Source organism: Mixophyes fleayi, chromosome 10 (genome assembly GCF_038048845.1).
Source record: "Mixophyes fleayi isolate aMixFle1 chromosome 10, aMixFle1.hap1, whole genome shotgun sequence".
NCBI lineage: Eukaryota > Metazoa > Chordata > Amphibia > Anura > Limnodynastidae > Mixophyes > Mixophyes fleayi.
In genome coordinates this window covers 70,962,294-70,976,854 of record NC_134411.1, presented here as the reverse complement: position 1 = coordinate 70,976,854, position 14,561 = coordinate 70,962,294, and the positions used below count along the sequence as shown (strand labels likewise).

The 14,561-nt window shown below is 39.8% G+C and overlaps 1 protein-coding gene across 1 annotated transcript in view; it reads right to left on the bottom strand.

The window, feature by feature from the left end:
• The window catches only part of NOD2 (nucleotide binding oligomerization domain containing 2), a 92,102-nt gene that overhangs the window by 56,803 nt on the left and 20,738 nt on the right, over positions 1–14,561 (bottom strand). Inside the window, exon 3 of the mRNA XM_075188860.1 lies at positions 8,663–8,771. Coding sequence (XP_075044961.1) covers positions 8,663–8,771 — 109 coding nt within the window. The remainder of the gene's footprint in view (positions 1–8,662; positions 8,772–14,561) is intronic.

Below are 14,561 nucleotides of genomic sequence, written 5' to 3'. Positions count from 1 at the left end.
CTAAATAGACTCCCTAGGTTCATAGGTGGCCTTACTCTTGACTCTCGATGTTGTTTCCCTTCCCAGGGAATCTAAGCAGTAATCTCCTCTGAAACTCTCATTGCCCCTCTTCTATTTATTTGTTCCTCCTCTTAAAAAGGAAGGATATGGTTGGGGAACTTTGTGGATAATTGGGAAGAATGTTCTCTTTTTCTTTCAGTCTCGGTGGCGACCAGTGCCCCCCCCTCCCCCTCCCCCACACTATATTGTTATAAAATGTGATAGTGTCTTGAGTATTCTGCATAACAATTGTATACTTACCTGCCTGTTTATTGACAACATCTGGCTATTTTATATATTTGCTACTCAAATATTTTCAGCTTCTTTGACTTATGCCCATGACATGTACTGTTCTCTGTTTTGGTCTCTTGTCCTGCAAATGTACTAATTGTTGATTGTTATCTGTACATGATTGCTATTTTTCAAAATAAATAGTTAAAAAAAAAAAAAAAGTATTCTTCACAGCTTTCGTTCATGCATTAATTAAGCATATAACATCCTAGCATTACAGCATGGTCAGGGTATAAAAATGCTGGACTCCCTAGTTTCCTATAATAATGGCTAACATGTCTGCATGTTGCGAAATGTTAAGCAAAAGATTCAGTGACCAAGACAGTTAAACTAACTAAAGTTTCACAAGCAATGGTGTTTAACATGATGTCAGCATGGAAGTCCCATGAAAACATAATCAGCAATGGTGGTTGGAAGCACATAGGAATGTGATGACTGTGCATTCAATTCAAGTGCAAGGCAAATATTTATTTTGAAATCAATTGAAACACATATACGCAGGTGACCCCAGTCGGTTAATTATGTGACCTCTGAAGACTAGCAATTTCATTAGGATTTATTGATGTGAATCTTAGCAAAATGCATGAATCAGTATGTTATCAATTATTGTCTGTTTATTATATTTACCTAACAAATGCTTTACAGTTGTTGGTTTTTTAACAATACAGACTATTTTGTGTTGGTCAGTGGTGGGAATTCCTGAATAAATACATTCTGATTCCATGTGAAATGTGAAAATTCCAACGTATATAAGAGGTTTTATATCCACTGTAACTGTTTAAACAGTAACACATCTGGTCTGTGTATTTAGAAATACACATGCAATTAATAGAAATCTTAACAATGCTCCCATTAGAAGTTATGAGTCTTAGTTTGATTACTGGAGGGGAAAATGCAATAGCTAAGTACCTCATTGCCATTAGTGTATCCATCTGTAAGCTAATTAGTTGGTTTTGTGCATCTCTATGGTAAGGCTGTTATTACGCATGTTAGCTACTTATTGGATATGAGGTTACTCCTTTGTAAAGCTGGTGCTGCCTGTGAAAATAAACTGTGAGGCAATTCACCCCCTGTGCAAATTTTATACAATCATATCCATCTGCATCTCCTAGTTGGTTCTTAGTCCTTTTGTTTGGCTGCAAATGTGTCCTACTTATTAAGGATGAGCGGGCTCGAATTCCGCTAATCCGAGCCCACCCGAACAGTGCGGATCCGAGGCCGATCCGAGCACTGTTCGGGAACTTCCGGGCGCCAAACGGAGCCAAACCGAGGCTATGACATCCAAGTCTCGTGTCGGATCTCGCGAGACTCGGATGTCATAAATACTCACCTTGCGGGCGCCATCTTCATTTTGGCTGTGATCACTCGTGAGGGAGGTTGTAGTTAGGGAGCTCCTGATCAGTTTAGTGGTTCTTTGTGCTTTGTCCAGTGCTCTGTCCTGCTGAGTCAAGTTGTGCTTTGTCCAGTGCTCTGTCCTGCTGAGTCTAGTGGTGCTTTTGTCCTGTGCTCTGTCCTGCTGAATCCAGTGGTGCTGTGTCCTGTGCTCTGTCCTGCTGAGTCCAGTGGTGCTTTTGTCCTGTGCTCTGACCTGCTGAATCCAGTGGTGCTGTGTCCTGTGCTCTGTCCTGCTAAGGGCATAGTTATTTCAAATTTATTCCAAAGTTATAAAAAAATTAAAAAAATAATTATAAAAAAACTTATACAAATTATTTTAAAAAAAAATCTAAAAATTTTTTAAAAAAATTATACAAAAATAATTGAAAAAAAACATAAAAAAATTAGTTTAAAAATACTAGGTACTGATATTTCAAAGTCAAACTACGTTCTCTGTTGCTGCTGTACCCAAAAATAATAGGTACTGCTATTTAAAAGTCAAACTACATTCAATGTTGCTGCTGTACCAAAAAATAATAGGTACTGCTATTTCAAAGTCAAACTACTTTCACTGTTGCTGCTGTACCAAAAAATAATAGGTACTGCTATTTAAAAATCAAACTACGTTCACTGTTGCTGCTGTACCAAAAAATAATAGGTACTGCTATTTAAAAGTCAAACTACGTTCTCTGTTGCTGCTGTACCCAAAAATACTAGGTACTGCTATTTAAAAGTCAAATTACGTTCTCTGTTGCTGCTGTACCAAAAAATACTAGGTACTGCTATTTAAATTGCTGCTGTACCAAAAAATACTAGGTACTGCTATTTAAAAGTCAAACTACGTTCTCTGTTGCTGCTGTACCAAAAAAAACTAGGTACTGCTATTTAAAAATCAAACTACGTTCTCTGTTGCTGCTGTACCAAAAAAAACTAGGTACTGCTATTTAAAAGTCAAACTACGTTCTCTGTTGCTGCTGTACCCAAAAATTCTAGGTACTGCTATTTAAAAGTCAAACTACGTTCTCTGTTGCTGCTGTACCCAAAAATAATAGGTACTGCTATTTAAAAGTCAAACTACGTTCACTGTTGCTGCTGTACCCAAAAAATACTAGGTACTGCTATTTAAAAGTCAAACTACGATCACTGTTGCTGCTGTACCCAAAAATAACTGCGGCCTTAACAGCTATGTTGGTGTTAGACGTGCATCCGGTGTCCGCCATCTGTGCAGTGGAATTCAGACCAGTTGGAGGAGGTAGGAGCAGACATCTGTGCAGTAGAATTGAGACCAGTTGGAGGAGGTATTGTGGCCCCGGTAACAAATTGGGTACCGGGGCCACTCCACTACGCAGTCCAGAAAGCTACCTCGGTGCAAGGTTTTGGACTATAAACAATATTGTGAGGTGTGAGGTGTTCAGAATAGACTGGAAATTAGTGGAAATGATTGTTATTGAATGTTATTGAGGTTAATAATAGCGTAGGAGTGTAAAAAAACAAAAAAACTGGATTTTAGCGCTTTTTATGCTTTTTTAAAAATAAATCAGAACCCAAAACCCTAAATCAGAACCAAAACCTTTCGTCAGGTGTTTTGGCAAAACAAATCAGAACCCAAAACCTCAAGCTAATCAGAACCCAAAACACTAAAAGTGCCCGGTGCACACCCCTACTACTTATATAAAGGTATACAGTAATCAGAATGTACACATACACTGCAAATTTCCATTGCAAAATTTTGTGAAAACAGATCTGCCCCCAGGTCCTCTAGCGTTATTTTATTTTTTTTCATTTGCTTTAGTATGTAGTGAATTCACTTAGGAGAGAGCATTTTATCCAATGTGCTATGCTTTCTCCTGTAGTAAGCAAACTTTCGGTTTCCTAGAATGTTGTTTGCCCAGTACACTATGCTCTCACCTAGGTAGGCTTCCTGGAACAACGGAGTTCATAGTGTACAAAGCACTATTTAGCAAAGCAAAACATAGTGTTAAAGAACATGTTGTCTGAGTCAAAAATTATACAAATGTAAAATAAATGTGTTTATTTGAGTAAACAATACCACACATATATTGTAGCAACAAGCAAACATTTTTGTACAAGTAGCTGCAGTGTATAAATAATACAATACTAATTCCAGCAAATTAATGATTCAACTATTTTCTGTAAACTCATGCAGTACATAACGTAAACCCTTACACAATACCTATATGTCATAAATTATACAAACTGAACCTACAAGAAAGGTTACATTTGGCTTCGCGGGGATGTGAGAAATAGCAAGAAAACAGTAACAGATGCAGCTTTCAGTTGCATAAAGTTAGAAATAGTTCACAGTTAAGATGAAGTGAAATACTATGAATTGAAACTTATTTCTTGGGATGGGGAAGCAGATGAAGTAACTGCAGCTCCTAGAATCAGACGTTTAAGTGAAGTCAAAATGTTAAGTTATTTGAATCCCTTGCTATAAAAAATATTATAAAGTTAAAATAATTTATCCCACGTTTTTCTGCTAGGGCACTTATAACGTGTAATACCATGGTAGTAATTTGTAATATAAATAATTAGTATTGTAGGACAGCAGCAAAGTACAGTATTATAAACTACATTTTTTTTATCACACTATAGATTATGACCCATAATGCATGTCTTATAGTAAGTATTTGTTATCCTTTAAATGATTGTTAACAAAAATATATGTATATATGTATATATCTATGTGTATATATATATTCCTTTTTTCTTAATTCACACACAAAATCCTTCAGTATATGCATGATCATTGAAGAAAGCACCAAGCAGCATGAGAGGTGAATTAGCAATCAGCCAGTCAGCAGCGGTTAGCTACTGCTGTCGTCTTGGCTCGGGCAAATAATACATCTGTAAAAGGCATATCTGCATCTGCATTAAGGTCTGGGTGGGTTCGAAATTTCGCAAGCACACCCTTACTGTACTCAGCCTATATTGCAACACCACGCTTCTTTGGGCTTCAGGCGCAAGCGGCTGCAAGTGCATATGCATCCAACTCTATGTAGGTACTTGATTTATCTTTTGTGGGCCTGCACAGGGCAAAATTACTCAACTTGCATTATGAAAAAGGAGGTACGTTCAACGCTGCATAAGGTCCACTGACTCTACCCACCAGCTGTGCTTTATCAATTCCTCAGTGAGCACGCCGGCTTATGTTACACTTTTCATGCCTTACTGATTTCACATACAGCCGCCCTGTTTCTCTCAGCTGGGAAATTTTAAATCAGCTCTCCACTCTCAGCAGTGCAGTGCTAAGCGAGTCGTGTGATCACATCTTGTCATGGAGTGAACTTCAGATGCTTCTATCCATGGTGGCGTAAGTCCTATCTGTGCCCTCCCCCCACTAGGCAGACCCCCCCCCCCCCCACACACACACTCAGAAGAGATGCTACCCCTTCTTCTTAGCAGAAGGGCGGTAAGTGAGAGCTGGCATCCTCAGTCCCTCAGTGTGGGTGGATGGCGCTTAGCTGTGACATCATATCCAAGTGCCACACTCCCAGAGTTACACTGACACAGAGAAGCAGCAGTCAGCAGCTTCACATGTAAGAAGCTGCTGGATGCTTTTCCTTCATGTCCATGAGGGGGTTCCGCAAGGTTATTAAAATCACTGAATGAGTGACAATACGTCAATTATTCAATGTTTTAGGTGCCACCTAACCATTGGGCCCTAAGTAAACTATTAGGTTTTCATAATGTTAGCTCCGGTCCTACTCCGATCACTAGTTTTAAGGAACCTGGATATGTGTTTTCCAAGAGGGAATCAGACAATTCCGTTTATTTCCCTGCTACTCAGAGCCGTAACGAGGCCGGTGCGGGCGGTGCCGCCGCCCCGGGCGCAGTCCCTAGGGGGCGCAGTGGCCGCCCGCACCGACTTCTGTGTGAGGAGTGAAAAGAAAAAAAATAAAATTAAACAGACCTCAGATTCAGACTGCCGGCCGCCCGGCGCATCCAAGATGGCGGCCGGCACCCGGCTCCACCCCCTTCTGAACTCTGCCCTCTGCCTCAGCGTCTGATGTCATGACGTTGCTAGGCAGCAGAGGAGCAGAGAAGCAGAGAGGAGCCAGGCAGCGACGGCTGGACAGGAGGTAAGTTTCAAAGCAGGGGAAGGGGGATGTAAGCTTCAATTATGGAGGGGATGTAAGCTGCAATTATGGAGGAGATGTAAGCTGCAATTATGGAGGGGAGGGGGGATGTAAGCTGCAATTACGGATGGAGGCAAGAGGGGGGGAATGTAAGCTGCAATTATGGATGGTGGCAAGGGGGGGGGGTGGGGAATGTAAGCTGCAATTATGGATGGAGGCAAGAGGGGGGGAATGTAAGCTGCAATTATGGATGGAGGCAAGGGGAGGGGGGAATGTAAGCTGCAATTATGGATGGAGGCAAGGGGGGGGGGAATGTAAGCTGAAATTATGGAGGGAGGCAGGGGGGGAATTTAAACTGCAATTATGGAGGGGGGGGAGGGGATGTATGCTGCTATTAGGGAGGGGGGAATGCGTGCTGCTATTAGGGAGGGGGGGAGTGTGTGCTGCTATTAGGGAGGGGAGGAATGTGTGCTGCATCTTGCTATTATGGAGGGGGGGGGATGCTGCTATGCTTTATGAGGGATGGGGGGGTATGCTGCCATAATGTGTGAGGGAAGGGGGGTATGTATTAATATAATGTGTGATATGAGGGTAGGGAGGTTGGGTGTCTTAGTACATGGGTGGGAGGTAGGCTATTAATTTAATGGTGACGTTTAGGCGGGGCTAATTATTTAATGGGTACTAGTTTATTTGTGGGGTGCTGGTGGGTCAATTTGATTTATTGATGGGGCTTTTTAATTTAAAGGTGGGGTCTATTAATTTCAGGTGAGGTATTTATCTGTATTGCAGTCACAAGAATGCTCTCTGTAAAGTATGGTGGTCACAGGAATGCTCTCTGTATAGTATGGTGATCATAGGAATCCTCTCTGTATAGTATGGTGGTCACAGGAATGCTCTATGTATTGTATGGTGATCATAGGAATCCTCTCTGTATAGTATGGCGGTCACAGGAATGCTCTCTGTATAGTATGGTGGTCATAGGAATGCTCTCTGTATAGTATGGTGATCATAGGAATGCTCTCTGTATAGTATGGCGGTCACAGGAATGCTCTCTGTATAGTATGGTGGTCATAGGAATGCTCTCTGTATTGTATGGTGATCATAGGAATCCTCTCTGTATAGTATGGCGGTCACAGGAATGCTCTCTGTATAGTATGGCGGTCACAGGAATGCTCTCTGTATAGTATGGTGGTCATAGGAATGCTCTCTGTATAGTATGGTGATCATAGGAATGCTCTCTGTATAGTATGGCGGTCACAGGAATGCTCTCTGTATAGTATGGCGGTCACAGGAATGCTCTCTGTATAGTATGGTGGTCATAGGAATGCTCTCTGTATTGTATGGTGATCATAGGAATCCTCTCTGTATAGTATGGCGGTCACAGGAATGCTCTCTGTATAGTATGGCGGTCACAGGAATGCTCTCTGTAAGGTATGGCGGTCACAGGAATGCTCTCTGTAAGGTACGGCGGACACTAGGAGGCTCTTTATAATGTATGTGTGTGTGTACATGTGTATATATATATATATATATATATATATATATATATATTTTTTATGTAAGTGCACATCCACATTATTTATGTAATAAATGTATTGCTATACAGCATTACACTATGTGAGTTTCTTCCTCTCCATTATCCTGAATACTACTGAGTATATATGAAGTGCCAGTTCCGGAACCTTTCAACATTGTATGAAGCATCTGCTATTCCCATGGGGTAATAAGGCTCAACTTGATTGGTGAAGATACCGGTTATACCTACAGATAAGCTTTAAAGATCTTTTATCTGGTACGCATATTATATTGGCACGGCGCTGGTGTTCTAGAGTGGTTCCTCATTTCCTTATTCCTGTTGATCCACTATTATTACCTGAGTGTCTATACCTATTTAGTGGTTAAGATTCTGACTTTTGGTACACCTTTCTGTATTTTTATATACAGTATTATACTATTTGGCGCCCCCTTTGTTTTGTTTTGTGTTATATATATATATATATATATATATATATATATATATATATATAATATATATATATATATATATATTATATTTAGTGTGATGGTGACAAGGGGGCACAATGATAGAGATGGCTCCATGGCACGGTGTGATAAAGGAGAAACTGTGATGGAGGGCACAGTGGGATGAAGGGGCAGTGTGATACAGATGGTACCATTACATTTATGTTTTAATTTGTTTCAGTGAGTTTTATTTCAATAACCAATTAATTTTTTTATACAGCTAGCATGTGACAGCTGCATTTAAAGTACTTTGATTCTATGGAGGCTTATTACATAAAGATCCTTACAAAGCCAGACCAAGAATAATGGAGAGGGAGGTGGTTTCAGTGCGGTCTAGAACTTGTAAAGTGCTAGCCACGCCCCCACAGTAGGTTGACCACACACACCCGACAATTGACACTCCCACTTCGATGGGGGGCGCCGGTTCCCTGTCTCGCCCAGGGCACTAAAATGGCTAGTTACGGCACTGCTGCTACTTGTACAGTAGCCCTAACCTGTAAGGGTCACTTAAGTAAAATGAAAATAAGAAATTATGTTCACATATAATGTCCATGATCATTTAAGAAGCACTCAGTTTTGATGCTTCTTGCTATGTGCATGCAATAAAAAAAATAATGTATAACCACTGAGTTTCTAAGTCTACAATAACATGGATGAAGAAAGTGACATTAACCGTATCTACTGTATAGGTTAAAATGTGTCCAAAAATAATTTTCTCATCAGTTACTTACAAACCTCATCACTCAACCAGATCTGACAACATATTTGCATTTTACTGTACTCTGTTGCTAATGCACATGAAAAAAACAGAAATAAAATGAGTAAATTCAGCTTACCATCTGTAACTTGAGCTACTGTCCCCTGCTCTAAGTTGCGGATAAATGCTATTAGATATTTTGCATGGTCATTTCCCTTCAACCTTATGAGATCAAGGAGTCTTCTTGCCTGATAAAAACATGAACACACCAAATTTATGCACAAGTGATTGCTTATTACTGAAAGTAAAACCTACACAGTTTGTTAGGTCGATGGACTTACATCAGTTTTTTTGCAAACTATATTAAATATCTAGATAATGTTGCAACTACCCATGTCTCAGACATTATTGATTACAAGTGGGCCTTATTTTGAACTAGGAAAAGCCTATAAGATGACACATTGACAGTGGTGGTAATATTATATACAGTACGCTCTGCAAGTTCTGCAACTTGATCTGCTTTAGAATCATTATTATAGTTTTAAGTTAAGATTGTGTTTGTTTTGAATGGTCTGTCCCTCCCTCGGGTGCATCTCGCCATTCAAGTCTATTAAGTAGCTTACTTTATTTCTTTTTATAGGCATTAGAAATGTACATCCTTTAGATACTAATAAAGTACAGGGCTGCCGAGAGGAACCTCAGGTCCCTGGGTCCAGCCGCTTTTTGGTCCACCCTCCCTGGGATGAGTCTAGAGGCACTTGACAGAAGCCAGTGCTATGCGCACAGCCTTGGAGAGTTGTGACCATACAGACCAATAGAAAGTTATTAGTCTGCACTGTCACTTTTCCGCATCAAGCACCTGTCTCAGGTGGGCCACAAATGTGCAGATTAGCATCACTGCTTCCCCATGGTCTTCAAAGGAGGTCAGGGTAATTTGTATCCACCCCTCCTCCCTTTTCACCTGATGCAGTGCTAATATTTTAGGCAGTGATATACAGTAGGCAAAATATGAACAGAAATTGTATATTCAAACAAACTCAAGAAACCTTATAATAAAAAGGAACACACTGACTGAAAAAGGTGTTGGTGAGGACAGAAGGCTAAGATGTGTCAGGTAAAGCTTCTCTGAATAGGTGAGTTTTTGATGATCTCTTAAAGGTTGAAAACCTGGAGGATATAGTCTAGAGAAGAAAGGTAAAGGTCCCTGATTTCCAGGGACAGTCCGGATTTTAAAGACTTGACCCTAGTAGTTTTTGTTTCTGGGAAAGTCATTAACTGTATAACACAGTTTTCTTATTCTGCATATTGGATGCAATTACCCCTACCTATTCTCATTCACTGTGGTTTTATAAGTAAACATCTATTGCTGAGGACCATGTAAAATGCAAAAATATACATTCCGATCAAGTTCAATATACTTGTCATTTTGGTGACTGTAGTGCACCATGATATGGGGTTGTTTTTGGGGGGGCATTTGGGCTTGAGTGGCATGTGGAGAAATCTGAAGGGAGTTTTCAAGTACATGTAGGGACAATTTGTGGCATATTGGGGGTCTAAGTTGCACATGGGAGGTCTGGAGCATTCTTACATGTGATCAGTGGAGAGGCAGAAAGGTAGGAGTAGAGCAAATAGAGGAAGAGAAGGTGTGTGTGTGTGTGTGTGTGTGTGTGAGGCCCACACATGCAGACTTTGAACAACATATATGGCACTGTCTATCGATGACCTAGACATTACCATGGATGAAGTGCTTAGATTCACATGTTCAACAGCAAATCGTCCCTGGAAGTTATGTTAAAATGTTGCCAACCATGAAAGAGTTCCAGGCATGAAGTGCAGCTCTAGAGAAGTGCTGAAGATACAAAGACATTTCTGGCTCTTATGCCACCTAACCCCTAACAGTCAGCACATGCATATATTTGGGCAGTGGCAGGCCCAGACTGGCATTCTAGCAGTTATAACAACTGTCAGAAGGTCTGAAGAGCCCACACTTTTTTATATGGCTGCTGGTCATTAACTGCAACCATGAGATGTTTGATCTCCGTTCTTACTGGTATACTGTTTCAGCCATGGTGCTGAAAGACACAATAATGAAATGCTCTGTGAATTATAAAGCTCATTGCAATGTCATTAAGCAGAGCAAAGCTTTAGCAATACATATGCACATAACTCTGGGCTGACGTGCTTCATATGGCAGGGCTGCTTTTCTTGTCTAAGTCTGGCCATGAACAGAGGTATAAAAGTAAATATTACAAAATATAGAATTATGAATTATTGAAACTAATCAAGTCTAAAGCTCAAAATCAGAATGTGTTTGTTAAATGTAAATAGAAAACTGCTCATACAGTTGAAAAAGAATATTAAATTAGAGTATGGCTGCCGCTTCCCAAACCTGCATTGTTGCATTATCCTTTTAAAATCACTTTCTACTGGTAGATGATCCGTTCTGATAACTTGAAAAGATCTAAGCATGATTTATCTAACTTAAACTAAGAATGGATTTTGCAACAGTTACTCTGAATTATTTTATTTTATGTTGTTTAATTCTGATTTGTTTAATACTGACATGTGAACAATGTTTGAATATTGCATACATTTAATGTTCTCAATTATATTGTTAATAAATAATTGTTTGGTTTTATTGTTTGCTGTTCTGATAAAAAGCATATACAATATTTAAAAATAAAAAAATTAGAGTGTGCTCAATAATGTATAATAAAAGTAATTTCAGTTTAGAGAAATCTGATTACAGGAAATATATGCTATTATTTTTAGACCATTTTCAATGTAATATAATCTGTTTGTAATGTACAATATAGAGGCATAGTTTAGTTGCTATATCAGTTGCCTTATATTATAACTAGAAGTGCAAATAAAAACATGTCACAAATGTTTAAATAATATAATAGTTACAGATTGTTATATGGATATAGAAATATGGAAATTCTGCGCTTCCCAAGGGAGTGTATATGTGACCAAGGGGGTGATGTGTAGGGGGAATGGTCCCGGCCCCCAAAGTTGAGCAATAGTCGAATACCCCAGCACGGGAAAAAGGGGGAAGTGGAAAAACTGGGAGGGGGGGGGGGGGGAGGATAAGAGGAGCCAAGCAACAAAAATAGTCGGAAGGCAGGAGCTGTGTATCAATAGGTAGGCCCAGGTAGGCGGATGATACCCAAATTTATCTATCCTCTCCTGATCTCTCGACATCTGTGTTGTCCCGTGTAACTGACTGTCTTTCTGCCATATCATCCTGGATGTCCTCTCGCCAACTCAAACTTAATCTTTCTAGAACAGAGTTAATAATATTCCCACCCACCAACAAGAGCATACCTGACATTTTTATTTCTGTTGATAACATGACCATAAATCTCACCCCACTAGCTCACTGCTTAGGTGTAATCCTTGACTCACACCTATCCTTTGTTCCCCACATTGACTCTATATCTAAATCATGTTACATACATCTAATAAACATTTCCAGAATTTGCACATATCTCACACAAGACACTGCAAAAACTTTAATTCATGCACTTATCATCTCCCACATTGGCTATTACATTCCCTCCTTACTGGCCTTCCCAAAAACAGACTCAAACCCCTACAATCTATTTTGCACGCTGCGGCAAGATTGATTTTCCTTGCAAATCGTTATTCCTCTGTTGAATCACTCTGTATATCTTTACACTGGTTACCTCTTTTCTACCGAATCCAATATAAAATACTTTTACTAACCTACAAGGCCATCAACAAAGCTGCACCAACATACATCTCCTCTCTTGTCACAAAATATCTCCCAACTTGGCAACTCCGTCCTGCACAAGATCTGCGTCTCACATCCTCCCATTCCTGATTACAGGACTTTTTCCGGGCTGCACCCACTCTATGGATTTCTGTCCCTCGCACAATAAGACTGGCATACACCCAAGGGTTCTTATGGAGTTAAACTCGGAAATAGCTAGACCGCTATTCTTAATTTTCAGAGATTCAATCTCATCAGGCTCAGTCCCAAGGGATTGGCGAATAGCAGATGTGGTGCCGTTGTTTAAAAAGGGGACGAGATCACAACCAGAGAATTATAGACCTGTAAGCCTGACATCAATAGTGGGGAAACTACTGGAAGGTATTTTGAGGGACAGTATTCAGGATTATTTGGTACGCAATAAAATTATTAGTGGGAATCAACATGGATTTGTGAGGGATAGGTCATGTCAAACTAATCTAATTAGTTTCTACGAGGAAGTTAGTGGGAACTTAGACCAGGGCAGGACAGTAGATGTGGTCTACTTAGATTTTGCAAAGGCCTTTGATACAGTGCCACACAAGAGGTTGGTTTACAAAATAAGGGAACTGGGTCTAGAAATCAAAATTTGTACTTGGATCGAAAACTGGATAGAGAATAGGGAACAGAGAGTTGTGATAAATGGAACATTTTCTAATTGGTCAAAGGTCTTAAGTGGAGTACCTCAAGGTTCCGTGCTGGGACCACTCCTTTTTAATATATTTATTAATGACCTTGGTGATGGTTTAGAGAGTAAAGTTTCTATTTTTGCAGATGACACTAAACTCTGTAAGGTAATAAAATCAGAGCAAGATGTAGCTTCTCTACAGAGGGACTTAAATAAACTGGAGGATTGGGCGGCTAAATGGAATATGAGGTTTAACACAGATAAATGTAAGGTTATGCATTCAGGGATCAAAAACAAGAACGCAAAATATAAATTAAATGGAATTAATTTGGGAGAATCTATAATGGAAAAGGATTTGGGAGTGCTCGTAGACAGTAGACTTAGCAATAGTGCTCAATGTCAAGCAGCAGCTGCAAGGGCAAACAAAGTATTGGCATGCATAAAAAGGGGCATAGATGCAAGGGAAGACAGTGTAATTTTGCCACTGTATAAATCATTGGTAAGACCTCATCTTGAATATGCAGTACAGTTCTGGGCACCACTCTATAAAAAAGATAATTTGGAACTAGAAAGGGTTCAGAGAAGGGCGACAAAATTGATAAAGGGTATGGAGTCATTAAGTTATGAGGAAAGGTTAGCCATTTTAGGCATGTTTACTTTAGAAAAGAGGCGTCTAAGGGAAGATATGATTACTATGTACAAATACATTAGGGGTCAATACAGAGATCTTTCATGGGAACTTTTTACCCCAAGGACCATACACAGGACACGTGGTCATCCCCTAAGGTTAGAGGAGAGGAAATTTCACAACCAGCAAAGGAAGGGGTTCTTTACAGTAAGGGCAGTCAAGATATGGAATTCATTGCCAGGGAAGGTTGTGATGGCAGATTCAATAGATATGTTTAAGAAAGGGTTAGACAAATTTTTAGCGGAAAGGTGTATCCAGGGATACGACCGTTAATTTAAAATAAAGGATAGTAGTGGATATAGGGTAAAAATTGGATTGCAATATTGAGTCTGGGGGGATTTTCAAAATTGAACCAGATGGGCGGTTGCCTACTCTAGATTAATTTCAAATATAAGTGCAGGATCGCAGGAGAACCAAAATAGGTTGAACTTGATGGACTGGTGTCTTTTTTTCAACCTCATCAACTATGTTACTATGTTACTTTCCTCTAGTCTACAAGCTTTCAAGCGTTCTCTGAAAACCCACCTCTTCAGACAAGCTTATAATATTCCTCAACCACACTCTTAACCTCACTACATTACCCTATTACCACCTGTTATACAACTGTCCCTTGACCAACATTGTTGTGTGACAGGATCATTTAGCTTATGAGTCACTTTTACCTTTGCAGTCTGGCTCGGCCGACTGCAAATGTCGATTTAACCTCATGTGTCAAACTCCCATTGTCCCATAGATTGTAAGCTTGCGAGCAGGGCCTTCTCACCTCTTTGTCTGTTTTACCCAGTTTGTTTATTAGTTTACTATGTTTGTCCCCAATTGTAAAGCGCTACGGAATATGTTGGCGTTATATAAATAAATGATGATGATGATGATGATAGGCCAGCCGGCGTACCTGTATTTAATCAAATGAAGGTAAAAACCTTAGAATGCAATACATCAGAAGACAA